The 25,856-nt window shown below is 37.2% G+C and overlaps 4 protein-coding genes and 1 pseudogene across 6 annotated transcripts in view; 2 read left to right on the top strand and 3 right to left on the bottom strand.

Annotated features, from left to right (window-relative positions):
• The window catches only part of LOC149007097 (alpha-glucan water dikinase, chloroplastic-like), a 42,366-nt gene extending 42,056 nt beyond the window's left edge, over nucleotides 1–310 (bottom strand). For 2 of the 3 annotated variants that reach the window (XM_089164728.1, XM_089164730.1), the window contains exon 1: nucleotides 86–310. The gene's annotated coding sequence lies outside the window, so the exon portion shown is untranslated. The remainder of the gene's footprint in view (nucleotides 1–85) is intronic. The other variant, XM_089164729.1, reaches the window with a different exon arrangement.
• A 4,240-nt stretch (nucleotides 311–4,550) lies between these two features.
• Nucleotides 4,551–5,105, bottom strand: LOC149007096 (uncharacterized). The gene has a single exon (XM_089167016.1). The coding sequence runs from the start codon at nucleotides 5,103–5,105 to the stop codon at nucleotides 4,551–4,553; it is 555 nt and encodes a 184-aa protein (XP_089023142.1).
• Nucleotides 5,106–6,823: 1,718 nt separating this feature from the next.
• Nucleotides 6,824–8,191, top strand: LOC149007095 (universal stress protein PHOS32-like). The gene is made up of 4 exons (XM_089166682.1): nucleotides 6,824–7,083; nucleotides 7,463–7,572; nucleotides 7,680–7,798; nucleotides 7,924–8,191. The coding sequence occupies exons 1-4, from the start codon at nucleotides 6,909–6,911 to the stop codon at nucleotides 8,009–8,011; spliced, it is 492 nt and encodes a 163-aa protein (XP_089022808.1). The 5' UTR covers nucleotides 6,824–6,908; the 3' UTR covers nucleotides 8,012–8,191.
• Nucleotides 8,192–9,710: 1,519 nt separating this feature from the next.
• On the bottom strand, nucleotides 9,711–12,473 carry LOC149007094 (high affinity nitrate transporter 2.5-like). Its single transcript, XM_089165606.1, has 2 exons — nucleotides 11,033–12,473; nucleotides 9,711–10,097 (listed from the first exon to the last, which is right to left on the bottom strand). Exons 1-2 carry the CDS (start codon nucleotides 12,217–12,219, stop codon nucleotides 9,851–9,853), a joined length of 1,434 nt encoding a protein of 477 aa, XP_089021732.1. The 5' UTR covers nucleotides 12,220–12,473; the 3' UTR covers nucleotides 9,711–9,850.
• A 6,361-nt stretch (nucleotides 12,474–18,834) lies between these two features.
• LOC149007093 (high affinity nitrate transporter 2.5 pseudogene) lies at nucleotides 18,835–21,353 on the top strand (annotated as a pseudogene).
• The last annotated feature ends 4,503 nt before the right edge of the window (nucleotides 21,354–25,856 follow it).

Here is a 25,856-nt window from a genome sequence, read left to right as displayed (position 1 = left end):
AAAAGATCACTAAGAAAAATCAAACAAAAGCATTTCGATCAGATCAAAACACTATTCAGTGCGATCAAATATGAATCAGTCTTACTAGTGCTACTTCAATCCAAGGAATTTTCTTTTTTCAGAGGCAAACAAACCAGAATTCAAGTTCTTCGCTCCAGATCTTTGAGTCCTTTTCATACAGCTAAAAAGTGATTGATATAGATCTATACTTCAAGGTGATAAGCCATCAAATTCGGACCAACTTTACCCAAAAAAAAAAAAAAAAAGTTCGGACCAACTGCAATTTTGCCGTTTCTGGAGTTTCTGAACTCCTGCCTAATGCAACACTCGGAGAAGACGTTATAATAGATCGTTTTATTGTCAAACTGTATTAATACGTGGTGACTTACTATTGGTCCACGAGTGAAGCCACCTTCGGCTTCGAACTTACGAGACACTCTACCCACCAGGGGCGAAATACTGGGAAAAAAGTAAAAAGATCAGACTTCGGCGGGAATTTGAGATCCGTGAAATACGAATATTTAAATTATTTGTACGTAAATGCCCCTTACTTTTCAAGAAATTATCCAAGCCGAAGCTAATGGCATGGAAATAGTAACCTTTTCATGTTGCCAAAAGTTGGGCTAAAACTCTTATCGTCTATTTAATTAAGTGGCAAAAATTATATACTGTTCACCCTAATTAATTTGAGAAATTATAAATTATTTATTATTGGTTTTTTTTTATTTTAAAATTAAAATGACCATTTTGCCCACAAATATAAGTTTTTATATTACAAAAACCTAACTTAAGTTTCTAAAATTTACAAAAAAACTGACTCAATTGAACTTTTATGTCATCTTTCCTGAGTATTACTTGAAAAAAAACCATCAAATTTCAATCAAATTAGACAACCAATAAAAAACCCACAGTGTCAATTAGTGCAAAATAGAGAGAACTTAACAATATTGGAAGGCACCTAGAATATTAATCTTGTAGATGTGAGCAATGGGGGCAAGTCAATCCATCAAGGCTAGTGATCTAGACCACTGACAAAAGATTGGAGGGCTCCGGAAGAAGAGCTTGAAGGGGGTCTCCTAGCAAACTCTCTACCATCATGATATATTAGGATTGAGCTCAAAAGGAAATTATTTTCACTTGCTTAAAAATTTGAATCCACAAGATAACAGAGGCCTTAGCATGGAGATTCCACATGTCATCAAAGTAATAGAGCTTCATTGCTTTTAATGAATCCATGCTTAGTGTTGAACCCTTCAACCACTGCCAAGACTAGAGAGAGAGAGGAGATAGATTCCAATACAAGACTAGGGTATTGGATTTCACCAATCTGAGATGTGTAAATTCCAATACAACCCCGAGGGGTGGCTCAGTTGGCAAAGCCCAACGCTTCCACGTAGGAGGTCAGAGTTCGAATCCCCTCGGGGCCAAGGGTGAAGCCCCGCCTATATTAATTATATAAAAAGCGCATTGAGGATGTAGTCGTGGTGCGCGCAAGCTGGTCCGGATGAACCTCATTTCAAAAAAAATATTGGAAATTAAGAAATTGATGAAATAAAAACTCTTAACATCAAGAAGGTCATGGCTTGTTTGGTATAATAATGTTAGCTTTGAAGTTTACAGAGCACGGAGCAAGGTCTAGAAGGTTTTTCGCTAATTGACGTTGCAGGTTCCAGCCAGGGAAGGTGGTGGGTATTTTCCGGTGGAGGCCAAGGTTTAGGTTCACCCACTTAAGGGTGAGTGAGGGGCATTATTGTCATTTAAAATGCTAAGGGATATTTTGGGTCATTGAAATTTAAAACTTGAAAAAACTTAATATTCAAAGAGTCAAAATCTAATATTGGATAATCGTAAGTGACAGACAAGAGTTTTAGCCCAACATAAGTGAGCAACATGAAGAAAAAAAAACTCCTTCATTGATGATTTAGGCCCCTATAAAATATGATACTTTAAGTGGATTCTACATGTTCTGCATTAAAAAATTATGAAAGAGAACCAACAATACTCTTTAAATTATGTATATATTAATACTCAAATGAGGTCAAGAGTTTGAATTTTTCTTGGTCACTCACCATACATTCAAATACAAGACGGAGCAACCCGGGCCAAAGGGGGCTCATTTTTTGAAATTTCCTCTTCTCTTTCCTAATTTAATAAATTTTCCCTTTGGTTTTCTTTCCATCAACAATTGCTCCACTTTCCTACTTTTTTGAAAATTTCTCCCCTTCTTCCCCATTTTTTGAAATTTTCTCTTTAACCTTGTGCCATGTGTAAAATATCTATATTTTGCCACACCATTGTAGAAAATTTTTATAAATAAAAATAATAGGTAGAAATGCCATTGTGTTACGTGTAAAATATTATTAATTGACCACCCTGATGCTAGTTTCACCCCTATTTAAGCAACAACAGTAAGAGGTCTCATTCCAACTAAACGGGATTTGGTTATATGGATTATTATCATCCGATCAATTTTGTTTAAGGTTATACTAGATATAAGGCCTAAATTATACATATAATTTCTCGTCACTTCTTGTTAAGTCATCTTAGGTTTGTCCCTAACTTTTTTAATTTCTTCGCTTTTGTCAGGAAACACCCTAGCATAGCATTCATCATATGAGGTTCAATCCGCAAAAAAAATTTGGCTGAATTTTTTCCAGTGTCGACCCTCATCCTTTATTCGGGCTGGGACCAGCAACAAACACTGGCGGAATTAGTAAACACCGACAAAGTTGGCTTCTTCTATATTTAAATATTATATAAAATTATGCCATGATGATGAAATATAGTTGACATGCGGATAAAACGGCCCAAAGGAACCTCAGTTGCATAAAACAAAAAAGATTGAGGTGACCCTTATATGCTCTCTTTCAGGGTTAGGGTTCGTTTGTTTGAAGGGTACTGTTGTAATTTACACAATAATTTGAATATGAGAAAATCTTTTTGGATGAATAAAATTGATACTGTGACCTTAATTTTTTTTTTTCCCTTTCTTTTTTTTTTTTTTAATGGAAGACACAACCTGAGTTATTCTCAAAAAAGAAGATAACATTCTTTTTTGAAGTGTCAAGAGAGAAAGGGAAGGGAAGCACAGAGCAGTGCAGTGAACGCAAAGAAAGAATCTTTAAAAGGCTGATCTACCAAGCTTGAAAGCCTAAATTCACGCAAGTAAAAAACCCAAGTTGTGGTTTGCTTGGCAACCTGGAAAGATACAACAAGGAGACACAGACAGTAGATTAAACCCATGGTGAAGCGATTCCATGCATGTCACTTTTTAAAATGATATATAAAATGACTTTAAAATTTCTTTCTTTGTTTCTTCATTCTCTTCAAGACAACAGGTTTTGCTATTCTAAACCAAATAAGCATATCCAATGATACGGGGAAAAGGGGGTTTTGTTAGGAGCATATTTTCTCAGTAGATTTTGGTTTATAAACCAACATCATACAGTAGAATTAGGTTCCAAAATAAGTTATGGATCCAAAATGAATTTTGGAGAATGCATGCCAAGTTGCCAACCAGAATGGGGTGAACTGTGCAGTAACCATCAACCGGGTTCAACCCACACCAAGGAACATCGCTATGAATATATAGTGGAACACTCAACAAATGAATGAATCAAAGCAATGAAAGGCAAGAGATTAAACCCCCTTTGTTTACAATAAAGGTTTGCATGACAACATTCTTTTTCTTTTGAGTAAATTGCACTAGCACCTAAAAGTTGAGGCATTAATTAAAACATTGACACCTCACTTTATGTTTAATAAGCACAGAGACCCCAAAATTGATTTTCATTGGATATATTTGTCCAATTTATCTGAATTAAGGAATATTTTTGAAAATAAACAGTCATTTAACTATTTTCAGTGATAAATTTGATAAATATATCAAATGAAAATCAAATTTTGAGGTCTCTGTGCTTTTAAAACATAAAGTGAGGTATCAATGCTTTAAGGCCTCCGTTTTGGAGTGCTAGTGCAATTTGCTCTTTTCTTTTTGGATAGAAATGACAATATTCTTGTAGCTTATTTCTTGTGTGTGTGTGTTTTTAATATGTTTTTGGAATAGAAACAATTCAAATGGTTTTTTTTTTTCTTTCAAGCGAATTGAACTGAGAAGAAACATTTCTCATCAAAAGACAAAGGGACATTCTTATCTTTTTATATTAAAAACAAATTCTCATATATTTAGAGCCCTAAAAGCAAGTTTGCTTTTTCTTTTCATTTTTCCTCCAAAACCTTAACAAACAAACATACATCATTTCAACACTTAGAAACAATGAGAAAGAATAATAATATATAGGAGGAAGAAAAACTGTTTTTTACCTAAAAACCTGTAAAACTGAACCAAAACTTGCCATACAACTCCTAAAAATTTCGGTTTTTACCACTAACGAAATGAAACATCTAGATCAAAATTTTGGTCTCGAACGTCGACAGCACAATTTCGACGCTAGAAGTACAAGAACAGCACAGGATTCTTAAAAGCCTAAGCTAATAGATCCGCCGTTACATGCAGAGCCTTTTCTCTTTCGTTTCAGGGCTTCTTAATTTTAATGTTTCATTGCAGTTGCCAAAGCCAACGTGTTGCTGGTTAGTTTTTTGAGGAGTGCATTGGATTTGCCTATAGGGGAATGCAAACCAGACTCAACGAAGGAATCACCACAAGTTGAAATATCAGCACTGGCAGCAGAGAGATTGTTCAACAGGTCAGGAAGAGCTTTCCGCTTGATGTTTCTCAATGAAATATTAAGGTTATCAATAGCACTTCCATAACTTTCCAAGCACTGATTGAGTTCTGCTTTTCCTTGAGCACCTCTAGCTCCAAGAAGCGCAGCAATCCTTTGCTTTGCACGGTTGATCTGCAGAACAGTTGCACTAATGGCAGAGTTGGTGGCTTGCTCACGGTTTCCTCTCTTCATGGCTGTCAACATAGAGTTGCAGAGATCTGGATAATCTGTTTGACTGCACCATTCAACCTTGTTTGGACTTGCATGAATAAGTTTGGGTCTAGAATGGAACAAGGTGGCTTCACTGGTTTTGGAGAAGATGATGGTGGTCATTCCAAGAAAGACCAATGAGGAAGAAAGGATCCACTGGATTCCCATTTTTCTTAAAAGTTTTCCTTTTGTTGTGGATTCTTTCCTTCCTTCTTTCTTCTTTTCTCAGGGTCTTTCTGATTCTTGACCCCTAATCTGGTCAGAGTTTGGAAGGTTTGTCTCAGGTGAGGTCAATTTTTAAACCATGCTTTCAACCAAATTTAGAACCTCAATGATGCATTGTTAATTTTGGATTTGTGGATTTTGGTTACTACTTGCTAACTATGGAGACCATTTGGCAAGTCTCACCTGGATTTTCGCTTTTCTCTTGTTTCATTGTTTATAAATAGTTATTTCTCATCCTAATCTAGCGCTTCTTTTTGGGATTCACATCCTCTGTAATTCCTTTCCCTACAATTCCCCGTAATTCCCTCATAAAATTGTGCCATGTGGCATTTAAATAATCCAATGGTTATCTAATTTAAACTAAATTTGAATTTTATTTAAACCCACCTATAAATTTGAATTTTATTTAAACTCTAGTTTGTGGGGTAACATTTGAATTACTTAAATGCCACATGGCACAATCCTATGAGGGAATTACAAGGAATTGTAAGGAAATGAATTACAGAGGATGTGAATCCCTTTTTGACACCAGTGATTCAAGTGCATCATTGCATTTTTGCATAGAAATGAATTAACATGGGTCAGGAAGGGCTGGACCGGATTGGTCCGGCTAACTCTACTAGAGCTAATTATTTTGTAGCCCAAATTCATCTTTCATGTTGAGAAGTGAGGTCAGTTATAGACGAGACTTAAGATGGGTTTGGGCTGGTTCAAGGTAATATGATTTTGTATGAAATTGATAGCTTTATATAGGGGTGTAGAATTGTTACATACTAACAGGGAGAGTCGAATCCATAACCCTCTTCGCTAAGAGGTTTTGCTCATTACCAACTAAATTAACAATCCTTTGATGGTAACTAAAAAATTTTTATGACAACCCTAACCAATCTCCCCATGTAAAATAACATAAATGAAAATAAGATCTATCCGGTACACATATATATATATGGTTGTAAACTTTTTCTAATGCTTGGATTAAATTCGAACATGCTCAGCAAGTTTCCTCGGACACAGTTGAGTTTACTTTGCCTTCACACAAGCCAAGTGACAAGTTGGTATAGGATATAGACCTACTTCTTCACAGTCCTCTTCAGTTTTGCATTTAATTCCTGCTGCTTCCATTGTGGACACTGTAATCAAGAACAAATATTACATCATCTCTCTATAAAAGAGGGAGGGAGAGGTTTAAATCATTTTATTATTATAGTTAGTTTTCTCAAAATAAAAGTTCTAAAGAAAGAGACAAATTGAGTTCAGATCTTCTATTTTGGCGCCCATGGGTTGTGAGTCTTAATGTACGATGAAGAAGTGTCATCAAGAGAAACGCTAGTAAGTAAAATATCGAAGCTCAACAAAATTCATCTCTAACTCACCTTATCGCTGCTAAAAGATGAACACCCTATTAAACATGTGATGGTAAAAGAGTATAAAAGTTACACATTATCAATGTCATCCACTTTCCTAAACTTCTCCTTTTGCAACGAACCTACTTATCTGGTGCATGTATTCCTTGGACACATGCAGCATTGCATTGCATGTGTCACTTTCGTGTCATGCATCCACTTTTGCAACTTGTTGATGCGTGGATCCTAAGCAGATAAGAGAATCAGAATGTAACAGAAGCTAAGATCTTAAAAGGAAACAAGTCCACACTACTCTTCTCTCCTTCCAATACATCTCTGAACTCTGAACTGAACTGTTCCTCCTTGAAACTCAGTGATATCGATAAATCAATTAGAGAAGAAGATGGCGCTGAGCAGGAACGTTGGAGTTGCAATTGATTTCTCTCCATGCAGCAAGGAAGCACTGAAATGGGCCTCTGAAAATTTAGTTAAAGCAGGAGACCATCTTATCCTCATCAGCGTTCAGCCCTCTGACCAAGAGCAAGGAGTAGCACAGCTTTGGCAAGCTACCGGCTCCCGTAAGTCTCTCATGGCCTTTGGCCTTTTCCCAATTAATCATGATCAAGTTCAGATCCGCTACTTCTATGGAAATTTTCCAACCCATAGGTTGGATTATTGATCACTAGTTCTCAAAGCAAGGTTTTCTTTTTTTTTGAATAAGTGAGGTAAAATAGAAGTTAACACTATTAATCATGTTATTAAAAAGAAGAAGATTTTGGTTTGAGATTGAACACATATAAATAATCCAATGATGGAGTTTAGAAAATTTTCTTATCCATGTTGGTAGAAGATTTAGACTTCTGTTTCTACTTGTGAAGCTCTAATTCCCTTCTAATCCAAAATTGCTAAGTTTGAGTTAGTTACTAACTATATATCTACAAACCATTTAATATGAAGCTTTGATTCCACTCATGGAGTTCTCTGACCCGGGCATAACCAAGAAATATGGTATCAAGCCAGACGCGGAAACCCTAGACTTACTCAATGCAGTCGCTAAGCTAAATGGGGTATTAGTACTCTTCCCATCTTCTTCCTCTCGATCATCTCCCTTTATGACCTTCTCTAGCTCTCTGGTTATCTATATATGGTTGTCACGATTTGAATGCTTTAACAGGTAGAAGTAATGGCCAAGATATACTGGGGAGATGCTGGGTTAAAGATATGTGAAGCCATTGCTAATGTGCCCTTGAACTGCCTTGTCATGGGAAGTAGAGGACTTACTGGAGTTAAGAGGTATATATGGCTTCTCTTCTATTATATGTTTCCATGCATGGATTTCTAATAAATTTGGCAGTAGAAAGTTTTTCTACTGTTATAGATTGATCAGTGACGTGAGTGTTTATTTATACAAATATCAGGGCGCTTCTGGGGAGTGTCAGCCGCTATGTTATCAACCATGCAGTGTGTCCTGTAACTATCGTGAAGGACTCTCAGTCTCATCGTTAAATCATCCGTGCATGCATGCATGTATGGTTCTATATATTTACTATGTGTGTACTTAATGTATGGTTTTAAAACTATAGATGACACAGCTGAATTGTTGATGGATGATAAATTTGGTATGTATATGTAAATCATATAAGGCATTCAAGTTATAGGTTTGTACTTGATTATATATATCTTGTGTTGGACATATGTGTCTCCCAAGGATCCACATCCTCTATGGCTACAATGTCATCAGTCATCTATTAGCCCTTTAAGAAGAGTTGACCACGTAAATATGATAGATCCAACAATAGAGCATGTTTTCTAAAAATAAGATAGTGACCATATTCCTCTAAATTATTGCATTTTCTCCTTATAAGTTTCTTATTTTTAAGAAACATATTCCACTGTTGGATTTATGAATATATGACGAATTTTTCTTTAAGGGACTGATGGATAGTTGATATCTTTGTGACCACTAAAGATGTGAAGCCCATTTTGATTCACTTTGGATTGTATAAACCAGATCTGTTTTATCTTGAACTCTTTATATTCTGTGGTTGTGGATCATTCTCTGGCTGTGGATCAATACATATCATTACATGCAATATAATTTTTGAGAATTGCTTATCAGTCAAGGTTATATTTAGGCTCTTTTTTTCATTTATTTTCATTCTCATTCTTAAAATTTTTATTATTTTAAAATGTTTGGCATCTATTTTCAGTTTTATTTTTATTTAAAATAATAAAAAGAACCCCATAATCCATAATAGATTTTTTGTTATTGTAGGTGAGATTTCATTCTCCTCATAAGCATGGAGATTTCAAAAAATTAGAGATTTCAAACTTATGGAGTCATGGTTCCTAAAATTAATTGTTTGGTGAGTCTAAATCTTTCGAATGAAATCTGTAATTCATCTTGAAAAAACATCTATGGAGGTGGCTTTCCCGTACTCAGAGACGGCCTACTTTCACTTTGTTTTGGTCTCAGGAGTAAGAGCTAGATCTAGAGCGAACCACGGAGCTAAGATCATATTTCTTGCACCAACAATAATAATTGCCTACACTGTGGTTGACAACTACTGCAAGTGTTTTGCAATGAGAGATGCCCTCATTTTGTTTGGTGAAATCACTCAACCAAATCTAATCACTTGGAAACTCATGATATCAAGTTAAAACCTGAGCTAGAAATTTGAAGATGCTTGGAGAATCTTTTGCAGAATCCATTCTTGTGGGATTTACTCTCAACCAACCCACATATAAGAGTGTTCAGTCAGCTTGTACTGCCTCTTAACCTCTGCTTTGTGGTAAGCAGGTTTACTCTCTCATAATAAAAAAAAATGGGTTATTTTCTGATGGTTATGTAAGGACAGGAATGACAGACATCTTTACCAAAAATTGTTGCTTTGAAGATTCTTTGAGGATATTTTGGAATGTTATCTGTGAGAATGTGGTTTGTCGCAATATTGTCACAATTGCTGGTGTTGTTAGAAACGGGAAGACCTTTGTGGCATTAGATCTTTTCACCAAATGGTAGGTCAGATGGTGCCAAATAGCTTTACCTTTTCAAGTATTTTCATTGCTGGTGCTATTAGAAAATGGGGAGACCTTTGTGGCATTAGATCTTTTCACCAAATGGTAGGTGAGATGTTGGTGCCAAATAGCTTTACCTTTTCATGTATTTTCACTGCTTGTGCTGCAACTGGAGCCTTGGAGGAGGGTTCTCTTCAAAATCCCCACAATACACAACATAAGTAACTTTACTTTCTTTCCTTTGCTTTACTACAACCAGATGAAACCATTAAACGTATCTCAAATAAGAAAAAAAAACAAAAAAACCCAGATGGAAGCTACCAAAATCTATTCAAGCAAATAGTAATTTTGTTGGCCCAGGGCATCCTGATGCTTAGACGGGCCACAGAACATGCCACCCCATTGAGGAAAGTAAATTAAAGGAATTGAAAGGCTAGAACCAATCATCATGAACCCCATGAGAGATATCCCCGTTTGCTTAGAGAAGTTCGAGCCTGAGAACAAGAGCAGCTGTGTTACTACAGAGCCCACTGTTCCCCCACTCCCAGTCATCCCTGCTATCACCCCTAGTGACCTGCACACAAGTAAAACCAAGGTGAATTTCACATATAAGATTATATTTGAATGCCTCAAGATCGACTAGGCTAAGAATCATTAGGATTAGAAAATGAAGGGTTGCTCAATTGGTAATAAACGCCATTTTTTAGTGCAAGGGATCAAGATTTGACTCTTTCTGATGGTATATTTAACACAAGTCCTCTATGTTCTATGTGTCTGGCCGCTGAAGTCCTCTCTGTGTACCCGGCAACCAACTCTAGTATCTAGGGGTGCAAGTTTGGCCTAACGGCCCTAACCCTCCCTAAGCCTACCCTAAACTTGAATAGGGTTTGGGCTCAAGATTTTGGCTCGAGGGCGGATTAGGGCTAAAATATTCTAGCCCTAATTAGGGCCAAGGGCGGGTTCGGGGTTACTCTTTGGCCCACTAGGCCTATCCCAACCCATCCCTGATTTTTTGCCTTGACCCTAGCCATGATTTTGGCCATAATGCTAACCCTAATTTTGTCCTTGATGTTTGATCTCGGTGAATTAGGAACATGGACAAGGATAGGGCCAATTAAAGCCAAAACCAAGCATAGGGTCAATCAAGGCTATAGCTAGGGACAGGACCAAGAACAGGCCAATTATAAGACTAATTAGGGATAGGCCCAATCGGAGCCAGGAACGGGCCAATCAAGGCGAGAATGAGCTTGACTTTACCCTATAGGACTTAGAGTCAAGAACAATAATTATTAACCCTGAATTAAGATTAGGACACGAATTGGCTTAAATTATAATATATAGGGTTGAGCTTGGAATTGCAAAAGCTCTGCCTCAGCCGGGCCTCATTGCAACCCTAAGAGTATCCCAGCAGCCGGATTCACAACTCGATGGTAGATGCGTAATAGTCCCAACCTCCTCATAAAACATTAAAACTACGATTTCTCCAAAAAAAAATTATATGAATCTGACCTTTGAGAGACGAAAGGAACGACCCCAAACGTTAAGCCAGAAGCAGCTTGAACAAAGAAGGAGAAAGCACTCATCACGATTATGGAAGTAGCGAGCGAGTTAACTCGCCCGAGTATCACGCACAGTAAGCCAGCTATAGTCATCACCACCCACAAGCTCCATAGTCTTCCTCGAATCCCAAACCTCTTCGCCATCTCGTCCGATAAAACTCCTCCTGCCGGACGAGACACAATATTCGCCAATCCGAAGCTTGCAGCAATTGCTCCTGAAACTTGAATTTCAACATCAAATCGATCGTAAAAGTACTCTGCAATTATGTTATCGATCGTCAATTCAACCCCAAAACAGAACCCATATATCAAACCCAGTATCCATCCCCTGTAATTCCTGAGCCCATGAAACAAAACTTCGAAAAAGCTGCTTCTGGGCTTGTCACTGGCTCGTCGGTGCCGGATTTGCATATAATTTCCGTCCGGCAAGTCTTGGCCGTATATCAATACCATCAACGCCGTCAGAGTCTGAAAAGTTGCCGGAATAATGAATGCAACACGCCATGCTGTAAACGATGTGACTCCGAGATTGGTGATTAAGGAGTAGATGAGTGGCATCAAGAGCTGTGTAGCGCCGGAACCCACGTTGGCCCAGCCGGCTGAGACACCGTTCGCGAGGCCGACGATTCTGGGGGAGAACATTGAAGTCATCCAAAATTGATTGGCGACGAAATTGGCGATTGAGAATCCAATAAGGAATCGAAGAAGGATGAAAGCTTGAGCAGAGGAAGCAAGGGACGTAGCAAAGACGACAGGGGCTGTGACGAGAGAAAGAGTTGCAGAGGCTAGACGAGGACCAACGAGGTCACAGACTGGACCCATTGCAAGACGAGAGAAGATAGAACCCATGAAAGATGCGATTCCGGCGTTACTGATGTCACGGTCGGTTAGATTCAGATTATCACGGATAACCGGAAGCAGAGGAGGAATGGCGAAGGTGGAGAAGAAGCAGGCGTAGAGAGAAATCCATGACAAGTGAAACGCTCGCATATGTGGAGGAGCCCATGACCATAATCTCAACTCAGTTGCCTTGTGATCGGAATCCACAGGAAGAGCAAAAACTGGTTCTTTTCTTATGAGTTCTCCTCCTAATTCTGCTCCTTCCATTGAAGAAGAATTAAACAAGTTCTGGGTCATCACAGAATCGCCAGAAAAACAGAGAAATCTACAGTTATCTCTCGCCAACTGCGATCATACTTAGAATCTGAATTACAAAAAAAGAAAAATCCAAGAGGTTCAAAATCAATTGATGTCCCAGGAGAAGGCTTCATTTGGTACAGGGCGATTTGGGCGAATGGGTCGAAAGCAAGGTGTCAATTGAAGACGACTGATAGCTGGAAATATCTAACTGATTGGTTAAATTACATTCTTTCGTAGCTAGAGGTTGATATTGTTACAAGTTTACAACTGATTTTTCAAATAAATAACATTGTTTTGTATTGCAGCTAATAATTAAGACGGTAGAGGTTGATTTGGGTCAAGCGAAAAAGGTGAAGATGGTAAAGAGACGAAGGTGAAGCGATTGATTTGAAGTAGTGCGGTTGTGTGGCTGAGCGGAGCTCTTAATTTATGATTGTTTTTTTGGCGTGGAGCACGTAAATGTAGTTTGATTACTGTTGGTATCTACTTAGTAAAGATGACGTTAACACCAGAGAGTTGGATTACGATGGAAGGAATCTGGTCTCTATGAAGTTCTGAAAAATGCTCAAAAAATATCAAAAGGTGTGATGGAGAGAGAGAGAGAGAACAATGAGATAAGAGAAACCGATGACCCATCTACATAATGAAGGGTTCTCCACTTCTCCTGCAAATTGAGAAGTTAAAATTGATGATAGAATCCGCCATGAGACACAAATTAAGGTGCCGCGTGGGTAGCTCATGCGGTGAGGCTTGACTCTCAGAAGGTAGCGCCAAAGGATGGGAAGTAAATCATATACCCCAGATAAAACCTGAGTTCAATTATCAAAAACTGATGATATAATAAATAAATAAATTTATATAAATTGTTGGTATAAATTTATATAAATTAAGGAACTTATTTGTTAAGTAGCAATTTGATTTTTCCTATTTTATACCTTCGAAGTCTTACAGATGGTAGTAGAACTTTGTGGAAAATTAAAAAATGGAGATTGATTGCTGATCAAATATCGAGCTTTATTGTTGACTATTAGATCAATATATTTGGTGATATATTTTTGGGATTGAAAATTATATTTTAAGGGGTGGGGATTATACATTGGGAGCATTAACACACGATCTCTTTATTAAAAGGTACTGACCCTTGCTGACCAAGCAACTTTATGTTGGTCATATAAATTGATATTAAAGAACCACAACTGTGATAACTGAGTAGTATAAAGGGTTCATAAAATCAGCAAGTGTAGAATTTGAATATGTGGTTATTCTTCACTTTTCAGTTTCTTCAAACTAGTGAATATGACCATTATAGAATTGCTTAATTAGTAATAACCAACACCTCTTAATAGTAAAAAGGCTATCGATTTAATGCTCCCTATATGTAAATGAAAATAAAGGGAGAAGAAGCAAATTACACGGCACCCCTATGAGAGGGGGTACAACTCTTTGCCACCCGTTATTATTCTTAAATTATATGGCATGCACATTAAAATGGATTCACATCCTCTGTAATTCATTTCCCTACAATTCCCTGTAATTCCCTTCTAGGATTGTGCCATGTGGCATTTAAGTGATCCAACAGTTATCCAATATAAACTAAATTTGAATTTTATTTAAACCCACTCATAAATTTGAATTTTATTTAAACTCTAGTATGTTGGGTAACCGTTGGATCACTTAAATGCCACATGGCACAATCCTAAGAGGGAATTACAGGGAATTATAGAGAAAAGAATTTCAGATGATGTGAATCCCATTAAAATACATGTAAATCACCAAAATACCTTTTCTTATATTAAAAATTTAAAATTTAAAATTATCCAAATACCCTCTAATATGAAAATGACGATAATACCCCATTTTGGATTCTGAAAATTACACAAAGGAGGGGTTAGGACTGGTGGGCGGTACCCGGTCGGAGATGGTCGGAGAAGACGGTTTTGTTCTGTTTTCTTTATTTTTGAAATTGCTTCGTGGTCGTCTTCTTCGATCTCGAGGCTAATTTGCCTGCAAATTATTAGGTTTTGACTCCGATTGCTTGATTATTTTCTCTGCGAATTAGAGTTTCTCAACGATAATTGGTTTTAGGAGGCAGAATGCTTTGGCTCTTGAGGTTTTCGTGGTTGTGGTAGGGTTCTGAGTTGGGTTTTGGCAGCTTTAATCAACAACAAGGGCGGAGACGAAGAGGAGGAAGAAGAGAAGAATCATGAGTGCCTAAAACCTTCAGACACCACAGAGAAAGCGCTCAGCAATTTGCTGCCCTCTCCCATGTTCTTCACCCAGAGAACTGCAGTTCAGCTTGAGATTCTCCAGAATTTATAACATCCCATGAAACTTGCAGCCCACTGCATCTCCTCTTTAATTTCCCACAAAAAAAAAGAATTAAAGAGATTCTTTTCCGAAGGATTGCTGATGTTAATCCCTTCCTCAGCTCTACACCTCGACCTCTCTTAACCAAACACAAACAATTAACAGTCTTTTCCACTTACTTGTGTAAACCGAAAAAGATTTCCCCTTTACTTCTTGTTCACCTAAAAATTTGGGAATCAAATTAAAATTTCCTATCACTTCCCTAACTTGCTCGATCAAAAATTCGAGATCTGTACAACGAAGCTTTTGTAAATAACACGATTCAAGGAGTAAACTTGAGATTTCTTTTCACAATGGAGAGAACAGCAGAGGGTGGTCGAGGAAGACGACGGAGAAATGGGTTGTAAAATTGAGGTATTTTAGTAATGTAGCAGAAAGGAGGGTGATTTCGTAAATTTACTTTAGCTATGTGATTGAATTTAGTAATTTTAGTTAATAATAATTTCACATAAGGGAAAGGGATTAGGGGAGGATATTTAATTTATGTAATTTAAAAATTAAAATTGAAACTTACAAAAAAAAAAACAAATTAAAACTTAAATGCATTAAATATAAGGTATTTTGATCATTTTACATGCAGCTTAATTGAAAATGCAATTATGTAATTGTGGATAACTTATATTTTTTAGTGGATACTATTTAATTTAAAAGGTAATAGCAAATGTTCAAGAGTTTAGAAAAGAGTGAAAGAGAAGAACTAGGCATCGTTTGTTTGTTGAATTAGAAGCAGGGTGAGGAAAAAGGAGTGGGAAAAAGTCTTAAGTACTCATTTGATAACTCACCAAGTGCTTTTGATTCGAGAAACACAAACAACAGTTCTTAATGTTTCTTATATGCATAAACATTTTTTTTGGTGTTTTATAAAACTTGTTTCTGAAGTAAAAATTTGAAAATTGTAATAAGATGTACGAAATTTTCCATTATTATGTTTAGAAAGTCAAATTTCATAAATACCCCTTTTAAAATTGACTTACTTAAATCCAACTTGCTCCCAATAAACACTTTATTATTACATCAAAAGTGTTTCTCAAAGAATTTTTTTTTTTAAATTTCAATTTGTGTTCCAAAAATCATGGTAAAGTAAACCATTTTATCAAATGCTATTGGGCCAATTTTTCTACTTCTCACATCATGAAATACTAGAAACTATTTTTCAGTGGGTTATCATATAAGTCCTAACTTTTTTATGAAGTCCCAAAGCATAGCTTGTTTGATCCAATCGAATGAAAATATTGACAAATTTTTAAGCAAACTAAATAAGCTTATTTGCTGATATGACATACTACTTTTTCTATTTCAAAATCCTACAAAATATATGAAAGTTTGTGGAAAAACGAGAGAAACAACAAAAGTAGAACTCACATTTAAAGTATTTTCACAAAATTCTTTTATTTATCATTCCCCCACCATACTATATATGGGTCTCACATATTTATTTTTTTCACCCTTACTTTTGCAAACAAACAATGCCCTAGCGAACATAGCATGTAGTTGGCCGAGCCCAATATGTCCAAGACCAAGAATCACGTGTAGTTTTGGGATAAAATGAACGTGGCATTAGGCTATCTTGGGCCTTAATTATATAACTTTCTCCCATTTGATGGATTCTTAATTAAAAAAATTTCATGCCATCCCTTGTGGGTGAAAAATAACAACTCCTTGCCATTTGGGTTAAAGCTGCACATCATGGATTGGAAGGAAACAACTCTATTTACAAACATACATTTGATATGGTAAGCCTTGTGACTTGATAATGCTTAGATGTGAATTTATACATAAAGGGCAAGGAAACAACAAAGATTAAAAACAATAATGAATCCAATGAATTATTATGTATGTTTGCCATCATTGTGCTAGAAGTATATTTATGGGCAAACAACTGGTTCAAAGACTCCCTATCATATATAACCATTTAACTTATCAAATCATTATTGTAAATTTTTTAGTTAACAATTAGAAATAAACATCACAAATTAAAAGTTTGTGATTGTTTCGCATCCTTCCATCACAAATTTGAAAATGTCTCTCTAATTCTGGCAAAATGAATTAAAAGTGAAATACTCAGGAGATCCTCCACGGGTAAAGGATCCAGTCTCATATATTGTCACTCAACCAACTAATCTGAATTTCTATATCAGTTTACTAAACCCGGACAACATTGAGATTCAAGTAACAATCTACAGCGCTTGCAATCAATCATCGGTATGTGGGTCGTCTTGGCCCTCAACTACAGAGCTGATTACGACTATCTTATGGTGAACCCTAATCATCTCTCCGTTAGGGGAGCACTTTGTGCTCCTCGACGGCTTTGCAACCACAAACTACAAGGGGGCCCACAGGAATAGGTGATGATATTTTTTAAAAAATATATATTTTATTAATTTTTACTTGTGGACCCCATATAATTTGTGATTGTAAAGCCGTTAGTGCTCCCCGATGGGGGGATGATCCAGACTAGAATCTGAGCCCCAAATGGCAGGCTGTTTTCAAGGAAACTATAGACAACCCATTGGGCCACTGCAAGTTGTTGAATTTAAGTAGCTGCAATAGGAAAACTAGAAGATTGTGAAAGTGAACGATCCATGTATCTAGAGTTGATATTCTTAGTAATGACAATTCATGCCACTCATTACATAGATGTACAAAGGTACTTATAACTGTAAAATAAAAGATTAACAATAACAGACCAATGAAAGGGTAAGTAAATAGATAAGATTGATGAGTTCTGTTTTTTTATTTGGTGGGATAAGATTGATGAGTTGTGTCATGGAAGGGTGTCAATTCAGCACGGTACGCTATGTACTGAATTTAAGAACCTCATACCAAAATTGTACTGTACCTAATTTATATAGTATGGTATGAAAATGATATTTTAAAAAACGATACCGTATGATTTCATTATAAAATAGGTATGCAAAAGCGGCACGATTTAGTATTTGGTATGGTATAAATAGGGTATGAGAAACTACATTTTTTTAATCATAATGCCGGTTTCACTCCCACAAACCCTACTACATATACATATTACCTTGAGCTTGCTTTTGTTTCATCATAAAATACGAGATCTATTGAAATCAATATAAATAAATTGATTATTTTACTGCATGCAATACAAAAGTATCAGTATCTTCAGCATTCTTATTCCTAGATTATCTACCTCTATCGATTTTGCATTTTTAAGGCTGCAACAAAACTAGGTTTGGCTAGCTAGATTTTTGCCTTAACCTAAAATCAATTTTGTTAAGTGAGGCATTGCCCAAGAGCTTAAAATCCTTTTTTTTTTTTGGGAAAACTAAGAGCTTAAAATTCATGAGATTAACTGCCTGAGAAAGTTCTGACCAACAACCATTAATAGAGAATTAGCGATACAGAAGAACAACTCTATCACCAAGCTGGTGCCAATTGAAACCCAATAAACAAAATGAAACTCTAACAATGACCCAATTGAAATTTAAACTCATTGTCAGGTCCCATATTGAAAATAAAAGACATCCTTCCTGTTAGTCCAGATAGAGAAATATAAAATGTTAGGATTTTGTAACACCAAGATGTTTTGAATTAGTCAAACCTTACATTTTGCAACTCGTACATTAATTGTTGAAATTACCATTTACAACAAATTATATCATATCTCTTGTAACAGATTCTTATAAGTATACTTGGTTGGGTAAGCCAGTCGATCTCATTTAAAAAGAAAGTTCTTACACAGTATTAGTTTAAGGTTCAATCATCCATTTTCCAAGCACAGACATTTGAATTTGAATTCAAGAGATATCTTTCATGATAAGATGAGATCTAATCTGCACAAATGGAAAGTATTTGAACTCAAATCCAAGAGAAATCATTCGTGATAAGGTGATCTTCTAAACACAAGTGGAAAGAATTTGTATCTAATTATATCATATCAAATTGTAAGAATTACATTAGTTGTTTAAGTCATCATTTGTATAAAACTATATCATATCAAATTATAGAAGTCACATTAATCATCCGTTGCCTTTTGTAAGTCAAAATAATTGTTGAAGTTACCATTCTGTATAAAATCTAGTTCTTAAATGCTATCTGGATACTGTGTTATCCTTAACACAGACACAGTATCCTTTTCTGCATGGGACAGAATAGCATGCGCTGGGATGTAGAGTGAGGGAAGGAAGTAGCTTATACTCACTGATCCTTAGCGGATCTCAAAGTTACTGACGCCAAGAATCTCATTTACTCCAATCCTGTGCAATCTAACTATCGAATATGGAACCATCTGGTTCTGCAAAAGATGCCGAGCATCAGAGATTTGCTTTACCAGTAGACTCTGAACAGAAAGCAACGGAGTTCCGATTATTCTCTATTGCTTCACCACATATGCCAGCCTTTCACCTCTCATGGATATCATTCTTTGCTTCCTTCGTATCCAGTTTTGCAGCCCCTCCTCTCCTTCCTATTATACGTGATAACCTCAACCTGACAGACACTGACATTGGCAATGCAGGGATTGCATCAGTTTCTGGTGCAGTATTTGCTCGGCTAGCCATGGGGACAGCATGTGACCTTGTTGGCCCTCGGCTTGCCTCAGCATCGCTACTACTCATCACTTCACCAGTTGTCTATTTCACCTCCTGTGCCAATTCTGCTGTCTCATTCCTCCTTGTTCGCTTCTTCACAGGCGTCTCCCTCGCCACCTTTGTCTCTTGCCAATATTGGATGAGCACCATGTTCTCTGCTCCCGTTGTAGGAGTAGCCAATGGTGTAGCTGGAGGATGGGGCAATCTCGGTGGTGGAGCTTCCCAGATCATAATGCCACTTGTGTTTGAACTCATCTGCCACATTGGTGCAACAAATTTCACTGCTTGGCGCGTTGCATTCTTCATACCTGCTCTGTTCCAGACTTTAACAGCACTAGCCGTCTTTATCTTCGGCCAAGACTTGCCCGATGGAAATTTTTATGAGCTAAAGAAATCTGGGAGTAAGAAGAAAGATGAGGTCTCAAAGGTTCTCTACCATGGCATCTCCAACTACAGATCATGGATCCTGGCATTGACTTACGGCTACTGCTTTGGAGTAGAACTTACAATAGACAATATGATTGCAGAGTATTTCTATGATAGGTTCAATCTGAAGCTCCGAACAGCCGGAATCATCGCAGCAACCTTTGGGTTAGCAAATATCTTTTCTCGACCATGTGGAGGACTGCTCTCCGACATTACAGCAAAAAGGTTTGGGATGAGAGGCAGACTTTGGTGCTTATGGGTGGTGCAGACTTTAGGTGGACTATTCTGTGTCATACTTGGGAGAATGGGATCATTAGGTGCATCCATTGTTGTGATGATCATTTTCTCAATCCTTTGCCAAGCTGCATGTGGACTAACATTTGGAGTTGTTCCATTTGTTTCCAGAAGGCAAGTGATCTCATCCTACTATATATCACTATTTCTGTCCTTCTTTAACATATTTTACTCCCTCATTTCTATAGCTGGCTACGCTTCTTTTATCAGACAAAGATTTCATCAGTACTTTTCTCTTCAGAATCTATTTAGTTTTGTGTTTTCTGACTTGGATCAAAATATATTGTTCAGGTCCAGTAGTTCCTGTATGAGCTTTTCACATAACAGAAATGTCAATAAGAATGCCAACAAAAGAAAAGGGATCAATTCTTACTTGTTCTACAACTATTTAAGATCCTATAGAAAATATCTGTTTCTGTAAACAATTAGGTGGAGGATATAATAATTACCTATAGAAAAGCTTGGACTGTTGGACACAGTTTAGATCCTCATGCATGAGAGGGACTTATATATAAGCAAACTGTTGACATTGAGGAATTTCAGTCATAGCAAGCACATCTCCTTTTCATTAAGATACAAGAGTGATCCGACCATTTTCTGAACTTCTCCCATTTACTTTCAGAAAGAAAAGATGGCAACAATAGCATATTTCATGGGGTGTCACCCTATAGTAAATACGAAGCAAAAATTTCCCAGAGGTCTCTTCCGTTCATCTTTTACCCTTGGTGTGAGAGAGAGGCTGAAGCACTCATAGTATTGAGTCCAGGACATCCAACCAGCCCAAACCCAGAAGCCCAACATTCTTTATAGTTTAATTATTTTGCTTTGGATGGAAGAGGAGCTTTTTCTTCACTCTTAATGCCACAGGGAATATACCTTCTTCAGCATCTGTTGACTCTTATATTATTGCTGAATCCAACTTCTACTTAATTTTAACAGAGATTGATCAGAACTGGTCTTATAGTTGAACAACTAGAATGACTTATGATCTTTTTACAGTGCAGCTACTTGACTAAGATCTTATCCACCCCCCCCCCCCTTTTCCCGTGACAATTGATTTTGCAGGTCACTAGGAGTAGTATCTGGAATGACCGGAGGAGGTGGAAATGTTGGTGCAGTTTTGACTCAACTGATTTTCTTCAGAGGTTCCAGATATTCAAAGGAAACAGGGCTGAGTCTCATGGGTAATATGATCATATGCTGCACTATCCCTCTTGGTTTGATTTACTTCCCGCAATGGGGTGGGATGTTCTGTGGTCCAGTTGCTGAAAAGAACATTACAGAAGAAGAATATTATTCATCTGAATGGAGTTCAAATGAGATAGAGAAAGGTTTCCATCTTGCAAGCTTGAAATTTGCCCATACTAGCAGGAGAGAGTTGCTTCAGCATCCCCACTCTCCCATGGAACCCCACCTACAAGTTTGAATACCAGAAAGGTAGCAATGGCTAATGAATTACCATTCTACTATGAAAACCTAGAAAGGTGAGATGGAAAATCTCTTTTCAATTTTATTTTTTTGGGTAGATTTCAAAAAAGTTATTGTTGAAAGGTGGTGAGAAGGTGAAATAAAACGCTTCATTATCTCAGTACAAAACTAGAGAAAATCCTCCAGTGATAATTTCTCCATGGAATTCCAATTGTCTCAAATCTGCAGAATTTTATTTTATTTTTTTTTTTTAAGTAATAAAGCGCTTTTTATATATAGGAAAACTGGGGATGAGATATTACATATATGCCGTCGGAAAGGGTTGAACCCACAACCTCTCCACTGGGAGTAGGACTCTCAACCATTCCACTAATCCTCAATTGGCTAATCTCACTTATAGTCAAGTTTTCGAGTATCATGTTGGTCAGGTGATTTTAAAAGATATATCGTCCTGTATCGAATATTGTATCACTCGGGTTAATGTATTTTAATGTAATTTAATAGAGAGATATCGAGATGTATCGTATCGGTTGGGTCAAATATGGATACGTATCAGCTAGTATCATATGGTATCATGGGATACTTTAAACCTTGCTTATATCTGCTGCAGATTCCTAGAAAAGATAGCATGTGGCTCGCCTAGTATATTTTAACATTTGGACTTTCGAAAGGTTGGGCTGGGCTAACTTAAAACCCAACATATGTCCAAGACCAAGGATCGCCTTTTGGGCTAAAACTCAACAGACTCGGATGCTTGTACCAGCCCATTTTCCTTTATCGGTATTTAATGGGCTAGCTTGGGCCTTCATCAGGGCCTTGGTTAAGTTAATTTAGAATTTTTTTCCCCACTTTCGATGGAATCTTAATTTTATCATAGTATTGACTATTGACTAAATTGAATGGAAAATATTCATTTTATATAGTCTCGTGGGTGTCTATTATTTATCTTCAATTGGATTGATTGAATCTACAAAATTGAGCATTTTGTATAATATTTCCCCTAACCATTTCTTGATCAAAAGGTCAAATCTTACATCTATCTTTACTAGCTTTACTTGCCCAAAACTTACTTCTTGACTTTTGCAATCTCGGAGACCATAAATTCCGGCATCTGAAGATAACGTTATTTTGTGTGTCTAAGATTTAATGGAATCTACATGGCGTCTATCCAATTGCAAACACCACATGCACTAGGTCATTAGATGCATTAGCCTAGCAAGATTCAAAAATCATGTTTAGCCGAATAAATTATAGGCTTAAATTATCGAGCTTTTATCTAATTCAAAAGTCTGAAGAGGCATACGAAGATACACGAGGTTTGTGTATCTTAGCCCATACCCTGTTTAAGCTTAGGACGTGTAATTGCCATATGATGATCAAGGCTAAGGGACAACTCAGTTAACAAAACATATATAGGTTTTTTGGGGTAATCTATTCTGCTTATAGTGAATTCATACAGAAAGGGCAACGAAAGAAGGCATAAGAGCTGATGAAAGCCTGAAAGGAATAGAAGATTCAATTATCTCAAAAGAAATGGATGCAATTAGTTCTCCTAACTATACCTTAAAAATGTGAACTATTCGACTTCTGGGCTCTATGTATATGATGGCGATTAGAGTGCAATAACAGTTCTATTTATTCAAAAAACAATTAAAAACAATAACGAATGCAATGAGTTATCGTGTACGTAAACATCTATAAACATATTAGAGTATTCAGAGGGGATCTACAGCTCTGGTGCATCCAATGATGTTTGCTTCCGTATTATTAAATGTACTTAGCTCTAACCGAATCAAGTTGACCCGGCCATTATGGTTGCCAAAAATAACGCTACACTCATAAATGCAACTCACAAGTTTTCCAATCCATTGGCTATGTATTACAATTGGCATTTAGAGAGTTTTTTTTTTTTTCTTCCCAAAATGCATTTGGCAAGTTGTTACCTGTCACCAATCACTCGTGACCTCAACATAGAGATCTCCGCATGTGCTATCATGAGTCCGGATCAGCGACCCCGACGCTTCCTGACCACAAAGATCAGTGGGGCCTACGGTGAAAAACATTTTTTTAAAAAATTTTAAAAAAAATAAAAATTTCACCAGTAATACCCACTGATTTTTGTGGTAAGAAAGCCATCAAGGAGCACTTTGTGCTCCCCCGACGGGGAGATGATCCGGATTCTGCTATCATCTCACATATTCATGTAAAGTTAAATGCAGAACCTGCTCACATGAGGTAGGACCTACACATGTCAAATCTTATGTGAGAGTGGGTGTATAGTGGTACGGGAAGGTTGGGTGAAAATGATTAATTTTACTTGGGTCATGCGCATTAAATGAGCATGACCGTCAAGTGAGACTTCAAATCATTCGATCCAAAATTTTGGTCGAAATTTAATTTCACGAACTAAAGAAATTTAGATCGAAATTTCGGGCGGTTAGACGGTTGAATTTGAACGGCCGAGATCAAAATTTCAATCTAACGACCCGAAATGCTTTGCTTAACTGAACTGAAGCAAATTCCGAAAAGGATTGGGATGGCTCAAACCTTACTTCTTCTTCTTCTTTTTTTTTTTTTTTTTTTTTTGTGGAAAAATAACTTGTTACTATGGGGTGGGAATTAAATTACTAATATACGCCGCCGAGTGGGTGGGAACCCAGAACCTACCCGTGAGAGGGCGGGTCTTTAACTGCTTGACACTCAAGAAGATAGGAATTTTTTGCTCAATGGCACATTGGGGTGATTTTCACCTTCCAAAGGCAGTTTGTCATAAATGGCTCAAGCCAAAAGGTAATTGGGTGGCTATAAATTGTGATGGTTCTAGTCGAGAAGACATAGGTGGGAACGGAGCTATTGCCCGAAATCATCATGGTAAGGTTATTTTTGCTTTGACAGGTGGTAGTAATGAGAAAAATATTATTCGGTTGGAATTATATGCAATCAAGCTTGGCATGGAAACTGCTTGTGAAATGGGTTTGATGATGATAGAAATTTGATCCGATTCCATAGTGACAATCCAATATATTCAGGGACATTTTTCTACATCTTGAAGGGTTGCTGATTTGATCATATAGATTAGGGAGCTAAGGGGTAATTTTTTTATATGTAATTTTATTCATCATGTTCGGGAGATTAACGTTTGTGCGGACTTCCTGGCAGGTTTTCTTAATATCTCCCAAGAAATTCATCCAACTGCAGATGCTTAGATTTCCTTAATACCTTCTAAAAATTTCATCTAACTGCATATGCTCTTTCGTTAGCTCTTTCTACTTTTGTTTAGGATGATGCTTACCGTAAGAAATTCTTCATAATATAATTTTTTTTTTTCCTTTTATTTAAGAAGAAGAAGTCCTCCGAAAAGGATTTGGATCCCGTGACCTCATCCCCACATAGGCGCCTAACAAACACGCAACACAACAGAAACCAACGTGCCCAATAAAGTCTGAGCAACCAAGTGGTTCAAAGGTCGCCTATCATACTGGATTATTAGTCAACCGTTCCATCAATCAAACGAGGCGTTTTTTAATATCAGATGGAGACCGCTACAACAACCCTGTGTTTGGCTGTTTCTGTAATTTTTTTCAGTTAACAATTAGATAATAGATATAAGCATCAGCATTTGAAAAATTCGATGTCTCCCCAACCAAGCTTGAGTCGGAACAGCAAAACTCAGTGCCTGTAATCTGTCTGAGCCAACTGATCTGAATTCCGATTTCAGTTTTCTAAACCCAGGAGGCAGGAGCCGCAGGACAACGTTGAGATTCAACTAACAATCTACAGCTTGCAATCAATCAACCGATATTTGGGTCTTGGCCCTCAACCACAAAACAAGCCGGTGATCAGGTGATGAACCCTAGCATTTAATGAGAGCAGTGACACCTTCACCGGCTTCACGTAGCATCTGACCCCCAAGAGTGGCCGTTTTCAAGGAAAATATTGAAAACCCATTGGGCCACTGCATGTTGTTGAATTTAAATAGCTGCAAGAGGAAAACGAGAAGCTTGTGAAAGTGACATGATTGGATCCTTGAGCTCAGGATGGTGAAAATAACGATTTTGATTCCTGTATCTAGAGTTGAATATTCCAGCCGTCACCAATAAGAGGCATAGATATTCCACGGTCAAAGGAAGAAAGATATTTCACTTGATCTTAGCCACAATATAAGACGAATTTATTCCCTGCTCGACTCTTGAATCAGACGAACAAGAAGCCCTACACTAAGCTGCAGAAGAAGCAAGAAGCAAGACACCTGCAAAACACAGGAGAAAGATCCCCGAATCCACCCACGAGTCAGAAGTCAAGAGTTTTAATAGCTAGCTTTCGGCATCTTCTTCAATAAAAAAACAACTGCCAATTCCTTCCTCCCACAACACACAAAGTCCAAACAACACTTTCACCTTTCCCGTTTTCAATGGGGGGACCCAGTGAGACTTTACAATAAGCTGCGAGTTCTGAACACTCAACTGTTTTCTAGCTCAGCAAGAAGCAGAAACAAAAATGCCGGCCACTTCTAATGCTTCCAGTCATCTTGTATTCAGAAAGCTCCCCAGAGGAGAAGGCTTC

This window comes from Hakea prostrata, chromosome 8, assembly GCF_041222555.1.
Source record: "Hakea prostrata isolate BN-2017 chromosome 8, UWA_Hpros_2, whole genome shotgun sequence".
Taxonomy (NCBI): domain Eukaryota; kingdom Viridiplantae; phylum Streptophyta; class Magnoliopsida; order Proteales; family Proteaceae; genus Hakea; species Hakea prostrata.
The sequence above is the reverse complement of the archived record's forward strand: the minus strand, read 5'-3'. Positions and strand labels throughout refer to the sequence as shown.

What these genes read in the sequence shown, in the direction of transcription:
- LOC149007094 (XM_089165606.1), bottom strand. Translation starts at nt 12,219, where the DNA reads ATGACCCAGAACTTGTTTAATTCTTCTTCAATGGAAGGAGCAGAATTA. An exon ending in GTTCCTTTCGTCTCTCAAAG is followed by an intron (nt 10,098 to 11,032) that starts GTCAGATTCATA and finishes ACTTGTGTGCAG; the next exon opens with GTCACTAGGGGTGATAGCAG.
- LOC149007096 (XM_089167016.1), bottom strand. Translation starts at nt 5,105, where the DNA reads ATGGGAATCCAGTGGATCCTTTCTTCCTCATTGGTCTTTCTTGGAATG.
- LOC149007095 (XM_089166682.1), top strand. Translation starts at nt 6,909, where the DNA reads ATGGCGCTGAGCAGGAACGTTGGAGTTGCAATTGATTTCTCTCCATGC. An exon ending in TTGGCAAGCTACCGGCTCCC is followed by an intron (nt 7,084 to 7,462) that starts GTAAGTCTCTCA and finishes TTTAATATGAAG; the next exon opens with CTTTGATTCCACTCATGGAG. An exon ending in CAGTCGCTAAGCTAAATGGG is followed by an intron (nt 7,573 to 7,679) that starts GTATTAGTACTC and finishes ATGCTTTAACAG; the next exon opens with GTAGAAGTAATGGCCAAGAT.